This window comes from Camellia sinensis, chromosome 4, assembly GCF_055761805.1.
Source record: "Camellia sinensis isolate YWXY chromosome 4, ASM5576180v1, whole genome shotgun sequence".
Classification (NCBI taxonomy): domain Eukaryota; kingdom Viridiplantae; phylum Streptophyta; class Magnoliopsida; order Ericales; family Theaceae; genus Camellia; species Camellia sinensis.
Genome location: NC_138964.1, coordinates 152,490,026 through 152,498,201, shown reverse-complemented (window position 1 = coordinate 152,498,201; position 8,176 = coordinate 152,490,026). Strand labels below are relative to the sequence as shown.

Below are 8,176 nucleotides of genomic sequence, written 5' to 3'. Positions count from 1 at the left end.
GAATGGCTATAGCCATGTCTTGCCTTCGATCAGCCAGCCCTTGATTGGTGATTTGCAGCTTTGTAGCAGTTCAATCCAAAGCTAGATTAACTACTAACAACTCTTCTTCTAATTGAGCCTTCTTCTCCAAGAGTTGGGTTCGAAATTGAGAAACAGAGGAATGTTGTCCTTTCAGTTCAGACACCTTAGCATGTGTATGGGAAGCAATCTTTTAATAGTTTCTCTTCTGCTGCCTTGGCAATTTGGCAGATGTTGACTTACAAATCTATGGTAGTTGCTGTCTGGGACAAGAGACTTGAAATAGCCATGTTGGATTACTCAATGACCTTAAAGCACTGGAGGAAACCATTCTTGATGATAGGTCTTTGTAAGGTTGCAAATGGGATCCTTGAGAATGATGTCAGCAATTCCAAACAGGTGCCCAAGTCCAGTAGAGATAAGGAAACCCTACTGATGGTTGAAGAGCTCTAAAAAATTTCCAAAAGAGAGTCAGCCAGAACCAATGGCTCAGCTTCATTACTGGTTGATGGAATGGTAGAAGGTATGTCAAAAAGGCTAGCCAGCCTAGCTTAAAAAATGTCCATCTTTTCTACTGACATTGGAGGTGTAGAAAGGTCTCTAGTGGAAGGAAGAGATAGCTGCATAGGGATAGGAGAGGAGGATGAAGTGTCCCTAGCAGTGTTTATAGTCCTGGCCACCAGTAAGTCAAGAGAAGAAAGACTGGAGCTAGGTAGTGATGGTGGACAAAGAATTGGTAAACTACCGGTATCTTCTCTGGGAGTATTAGTGTCACGACTCAAACTCGCCCCAAAGGGTTTAACATCGTAACCGGCCAGTAATTCGTGATTACCAAAGGCCTACTTAACAGATATGACAATAGTACAGTACAACGGGGTTGGCAGAAGCCAATCATTAATAAGTTACATCGTCTAATGAGTTGTGAGAACCTGAATGGGAAAAACCTTCGTGGACATAACTGCATTCATAGCCATACATATGGATGTACCAAAAACACAGATACAAAGTAGCATACGGTTAGGGACATAATCCCCCCCCATCATAACTGTACAATCAAAAGTCTTAAACATTCATTACACTTAACAAAAAAGGTGGATAGGAACACCCAAAAGCCTTGGCTCGTGCAGACTTGGAACCTCGATGTAAGGCACAATTGCTGGCTTAACAAAACATGAGCTTGGGTTGGCGTCTGTAGCTTTGGCACGGTGCCTGGCCATCTGCATATATATATATAAACTGTGAGCTATAGCTCAGTGAATAACAAATGTGTAAAGGGGTTAAGAATGAATGTCCTTTCGGTAAGTAAAACAGTCGTTTGCATCAATAGATTAGTTATTCGTCCAGTGTCCCATATTTCGTGTCATATCAGTCATTTACAAATCATAGCAGTGATACGTGGTACATCCAATAGCAGAACAGTATAGTAGATCTTAATAGACCGAACAGTTAGTTGATGGCCATCAAAACAGTAAACAGTAGTAGTTCCAAACATTGGAACTGATAGAGATCTTTGTAACAGTAGCAATAACAGTAACAGTAACAGTAGCAGTAGCAGTAACAGTAACAGTCAATTGCTATGGATGCCACGAGTACGGTTCGTAAAATAGGACAAACATTCATTTAGTAAACAATACCATTTTAGAAGGCAGTACAGTTAATCATTCAGAAAATAATTGTAATTGAACATAGTTTTACAACATTGTTACTCACAGATCACAGGGCTATAAGCAGGCTAACCAGCTTCATTGGGCGCAAAACCTACACGGTTACAGAACGAACGCACACTAAATCACACACCCAGAATTAATAACTTAGTCCCTTTTTCTTTTCTTGTTTTAGTGTGGTTTTAGTTCATCATTCCTCATTATGATGCCTTAAACATGGCCTAAGAATTCCTAGGATGGAATGAGGATGCAAGAATGTACTTAAAAATATTTTTCAAAACTTGTTGAAAACAGGGGTCTCGCTTGAACGTTGGTTTCTTCGCTCGAGCGGACATGCCAAAAGTGATTGGTCGCTCGAGCGTAGACTTCTTTGCTCGAGCAGTCTGCAAAAATGTGAAAAGTACTGGTTGCTTGAAATCTTCGCTCGATGTTCGCTCGACGCTCGCTCGAGCGTAAGACACAATTCCTCGCTCGAGTGCAAGTCTTGTCGCTCGAGCGTGCTTTTGCACACGCAAAAATTCTGAGAGCTTGCAATTTACGCTCGAGCCAGCCTTCTGTCGCTTGAGCGAAAGTATGAAAACAAAAGTGGTCGCTCGAGCGTGAAATCCTTCGCTCGAGCGAGGAAGCAGAATTCTGGGTTTTCCAGATTTGCTCCCAAAGTTCAAACCATGGATTCAACTTTCCAAAACTCTTCCTTTTGGGCCAAAATTCTGGAAAACATTTAGAAACTCATAACACTTCATGATTTAAAGATCATTTCATAAAATCAAAGCCCAAAAGCATGTCAATTGTACACAAATTCAACTTGAAAAGGAAGAACATGGTGTAATTATGCCATGCATGTGTTTATCTGTATTCATAACTTCCAACACATGATCATATGAACTATTCTTCCCAAAAGCATGATGAATTCCTAGATACAACTATAATATGAACATGCATGTGAGGATTTCATAAAAACTACTTCAAAACTCCATGATATGGACATGCATGTATGAATTGATTCTCAAATCTACTCTTTAGGCTATTTCTTGTTTTTAGTCTCTAATTCCCATGAACCCATGCGTTAAACAACCTTAATTCACAATTAAAAGGGTAGATTCTTACCTTAAGTCCTGAATTTCCAAGTGTGGTAGTCTAATCTTCCAAGTCCTCTTCAATTTTCTCTAAATTCAAGCAATTGCCAAGTTGAATCCAATTTCCTTCCTATTCTCTCTCTTCCTCACATTTTTGTGCAAGAAGGTGGAGGCTAATGGTGTGCCAAACATGTATGAAATAAGCACAAAACAATGGTCTTGAGGAAGAACACTAAATGGCAAACATGTACATAACTTAGGCTAAATTAATTAGCATTGTTTATTCTAATTTAATCATTTCGAACCGAATTTTAATTAAACCTACCATAAAATTCTATAAATCCTAATTAGCATATAACATAAGTCAATTTCTGAATCAGTTGCCGATAAGGCTGTCAATTCTCAAATTGAAATCAAAACATGAACAAGTCTTTCTCTATCAAATAGATAAAAATGCAATTAAAACAACATACTCACATAATTAATTTAGAATTTCATCTTAATCATTTACTTACTATGCTTAATCATGAATTAGAGTTAACCATGAGTCGGAGTTGCCACAACCTTCCCCCCTTAAAAGAGTTTGGTTCTCCAAACTCGAATTACCTTCATTTTGGAAGAACACCGGATTCAGAGGAAACAATTCAGGATATCTTTTCATCATGCCATCTTCTCTTTCGCAAGTTGCGCAAACACCACCATGTTTTTTCCAATCCACTTTCACTAACGAGATTTCTTTATTTCTCAACTTCTTGATTCGTCGGTTCATAATTTGAATAGGCCGTTCTACATGTGTAGTCATTACTTAGTACCACATGGGTAGGCTCAATAACATGGAAAGGATCCCGTAGATAGTCCCGCAACATCGAGACACAAAAGACATTATGCATGTGTTCCATTTCAGGAGGGAGTGCTACTTGATAGGCCACCGAATTGATCTTTTCAATGATTTCGTACGGTCCAACATACCTCGGAGCTAATTTGCCTTTGGTTCCAAAGTGTGTCTACCTTTTTATGGGGGTCACTTTAATAAAAACATGGTTACCCACTTCATATTCCCTATCTCACCTTCGGACGTCCGCGTAACTTTTCTGACGGTTTTGTGCGGTTTTCAGTCTTTGTTGGATTAGTTTCACCTTTTCTGTTGTTTCCTGTACAATCTCAAGCCCAAGTAAAGGCCTGTCTCCAACTTCTGCCCAAAAAATATTAGACCGATATTTTTTGCCATATAAAGCCTCGAAAGGTGCCATGCCAATACTCGAATGAAAACTATTGTTGTAGGCAAATTCAGCAAAAGGCAAGTGACTTTCCCAATTCCCTTGAAAATCAAGTACACACATATGCAGTAAGTCCTTCAGAGTTTGGATTGTTCTTTCTGACTGGCCATTTGTCTGAGGATGGTACGCATTACTCAATCTCAATTCAGTACCCAATGCTATTTGTAGACTTGGCCAAAATCTCGATGTAAACTTCGAGTCCCTATCAGAAACAATGGACACAGGCACTCCATGCAATCTAATAATCTCATTAATATAGCCAGGTTATCTGCGTTATAAATTGTTTTAACAGGTAAGAAATGAGCAGACTTAGTCAACCGATCAAAAATAACCCAAATTCAATCCATACCTCTACTGGAGCGAGGCAATCCAATAATGAAATCTATAGTGATATGCTCCCATTTCCACTCTGGTATTGGCAAGGGTTGGAGTAAACCTGCGGGTCGTTGATGTTCGGTTTTGACTTGTTGGCAATGTAGGCATTTCGATACAAACTCAGCAATTTCTTTCTTCATTCCTGGCCACCAGAAATTGAGCTTTAAGTCTTGGTACATTTTTGTATTTACCGGATGGATAGAAAGTTTTGAACTGTGGGCTTCTTGCAAGACTCGCTTTTTCAATTCAGGATTATTTGGTACACACAACCTTCCTTGAAATTCCAATACGTCATTTTCAAATCTAAAATCTGGCCTCGGTTTGGATTCCCGTTCATCAATTATCTTTTTCAGAAATTCATCTAGTTGTTGTTTCTCTTTAACTTCCTCAATAAGTGCCGGTTTAGCAGAAATAGCAGACAATATCCCACCTTGTTCCCACAAAACAATTTCGACCTCAAATTTCTCAAGGTCATATAGCAGTTCTTTCCGTCCGGTGAGTAAACAGGCCAAATTCCCAATTGATTTCCTACTAAGTGCATCAGCAACGGTGTTAGCTTTCCCCGGATGGTACAAAATTTGCAAGTCATAGTCTTTTATCAATTCTGACCATCTCCGCTGTCTCATATTCAACTCTTTTTGTGTAAAGAAGTATTTTAAACTCTTGTGATCTGTGTACACTTCACATGTTGCCCTATATAAGTAATGGCACCAAATTTTCAATGCAAATACTACTGCGGCAAGTTCCAAGTCATGAATTGGATAATTCTTTTCATGTGTTCTCAGTTGTCAGGAAGCATATGCAATGACTTTACCGTTCTGCATCAATACACACCCCAAACCCTTATGAGAAGCATCACTAAAAATAGTAAATCCATCCGTACCTGAGGGTAAGGTGAGAATCGGTGCAGTCATAAATCGGGTCTTCAATTCTTGAAAGGCTGATTCTCTCTGGTCGGTCCAGTCGAACGGTACTCCTTTCTGTGTTAACTGAGTCAAAGGCAAAACAACTTTGGAAAAATCTTTCATGAATCTTCGATAGTACCTGGCTAAACCCAAGAAACTCCGAACTTCAGTAACATTAGTCAGTCTAGGCCAATTCACTACTGGTTCAATCTTCTGTGGATCAACTGAAATGTCATCCTTACTAATCACATGCCCCAAGAACATAACACTATCAAGCCAAAATTCACACTTTGTCAGTTTTGCATATAGTTTCTGTTCTCTCAAAGTCTGTAAAGCAATTCTCAAATAATGTTCATGTTCCTCCTTACTCTTGGAATAAATCAAGATATCATCTATGAAAGCAACCACATATTCATTGAGGAACGGTTTGAAAATTCTGTTCATAAGATCCATAAATGCAGCAGGCGCATTAGTAACTCTGAAAGGCATAACAAGAAATTCATAATGTCCGTACCTTGTTCGAAAAACAGTCTTTTCAATGTCTTCAGCTTTGACTTTCAATTGGTGGTATTCGGATCTAAGGTCAATTTTAGAGAAGACTTGAGCACCTTGCAATTGGTTAAATAAATCATCAATGCGAGGCAACGCGTACTTGTTTTTCACTGTTACCTTGTTCAGTTCACGGTAGTCAATACAAAGTCTCAATGAGCCATCTTTCTTTTTCACAAATAAAACTGGAGTAACCCACGGTGATGTACTAGGCCTGATAAACTTTTTGTCCAACAACTCCTGCAACTGGATTTTCAATTGTTTCAATTCAGTAGGTGCCATTCTGTACGGAGCATTGGAAATTGGCTGTGTACCCGATAACACCTCAATAGTGAACTCAATCTCCCTGCCAAATCCTCTGGAAAGACGTTTGAGAATTCTCTAACTATAGGAATACTATCCACATTAGTTTTAGCATTAGTAGGCACAGTCAATATACAATATAAATACCCTTTACACCCCCCTTTTAATCAATTTAAACGCTTTCATAGACGAAATCAAGTTTTGGGGAAGGTACAACGCCAAACACAAATTCAGGCAATCCAGGTGGACAGAAAACAACTTGCTTCGTTACACAATCAGTGGAGGCATGATATTTTGTTAACCAATCCATTCCCAAAATTACATCAAAATGATCAAGATTCAAAGGTAGCAAATCAACATACAAGAGTACATCTCCAATAACAATCTCATATGCAGGATACTCATAAGCAAAATTCATAGATCCCCGAGCAGGTGAAGATACAGCTAACAAATAGTTCATGGGTTCCAGTGGTCTATTTAATTTTCGTGAAAAGGAATGCGAGACAAACGAATGTGTAGACCCCGAATCAATCAGAATATAAGCATTTTGAGCACAAATTGAGAGTATACCTGACACAACCGCCTCAGTATTTTGCACGTCTCCTGGTACGAGTGCAAACGCCCGGCCTTGCCTTAAAGGTTCCTTTCCGGTAGCTTTGGGGTTGGGTTTTGGTGTAACAGTTGATGCTGTAGCACTGGCTGCGGGCCTACTAGTGCCTTAAGACGTGAGAGGGCAATCTTTGACCATGTGGCCCACCTTGTCACACTTGTAACATGCCCCAGAAATTTTGTAGCACACCCCTTTATGTCTTCTGCCACACTCTAAACAAGGTGGTATGGAATTATTTCCCTGACTGGAGCTATTCATTGATCCTATGTTTTGCTTTTTATTTAATGAGTTGTTCCGATTTTTTTTAAAACTGAAATTTTGCCTCTTGCCCCGCCATTCAGTCACCGGTGCCTTAGTCTGTTTCAATGCTGCAACATTTGCCTCGGTAATAATTGCTCGGTTGAGAACATCCACATACTTGAGTAATTTCAAGACATTAATTCGATCGAGTATTTCCACATTGAGTCCACCTTCAAACTTTCTAGCCCTTTTATAGTCGGTATCCACCATGTGTGGTGCGTAATGGGCAAGTTCGGTGAACTTAGATTCATATTCTGCTACTGATATGGTGCCCTGCTTCAGTTGCTCAAATTCGGTCACTTTCCGGTCATGAACGCGCTGAGGGAAATATTTCTCATAAAAAGCTTCTTTAAACTGAGCCCAAGTCATAGCGTTGTTTGTGTCACGAATAAGCATCCTCCATCGTCTAGTTTCTTCTTGTAAAGTGAAAGTAGCCAATAACACTTTATGTGCCTCTAAACATGGAAATACTTCAAATAGTTTTTTAGTTTCTAAGACCCATGCTTTGACCTTCAAGGGCTCAAGACCTCCTTGGAATGTCGGTGGCTTCATTTTATTAAACTTCTGTGTCAAAGCAATCACATCATCATTGGCATTTGGTTCTTGTTGCACTGGTTGTGGAGGAGGAGGTGGGGACTGTTGGTTTGGCTGTTGTCTTAAAGCCTCGGCCAATAGTTTAACCACTCTTTTCAATCTTGTAATTCTTGTTTCGGATGATTCAGGTTCATCTGTATTTCTTGCATTCTCCATTTCACTATAGAAAACATGGAAATAATAAACATAGAAAAGATGGTTTCATATTCATATGCACATATCACACCCATACACACTTATGTATGCTCATGAAATGCCCTATTACTTCTCTAGGACACACTATAGCTCATTTGGACACGTGTGTGCGGTATAACTCGTGCTCTGATACCACTCTGTCACGACCCAAACCCGTCCTGAAGGGTTTAGCATCGTAACCGACTAGTAATCCGTGATTACCAAAGGCTTGCTTAACAGATATGACAATAGTACAGTACAACGGGACTGGCGGAAGCCAATTATTAATAAGTTACATCATCTAATGAGCTGTGAGAACCTGAATGGGAAA

At 39.5% G+C, this 8,176-nt stretch overlaps 1 protein-coding gene across 1 annotated transcript; it reads right to left on the bottom strand.

The window, feature by feature from the left end:
• Positions 1–912: 912 nt before the first annotated feature.
• On the bottom strand, positions 913–7,827 carry LOC145824134 (uncharacterized). Its single transcript, XM_082923732.1, has 5 exons — positions 7,107–7,827; positions 6,530–6,611; positions 6,064–6,222; positions 5,455–5,793; positions 913–976 (listed from the first exon to the last, which is right to left on the bottom strand). The coding sequence occupies exons 1-5, from the start codon at positions 7,825–7,827 to the stop codon at positions 913–915; spliced, it is 1,365 nt and encodes a 454-aa protein (XP_082779858.1).
• Between the last annotated feature and the right edge of the window lie 349 nt (positions 7,828–8,176).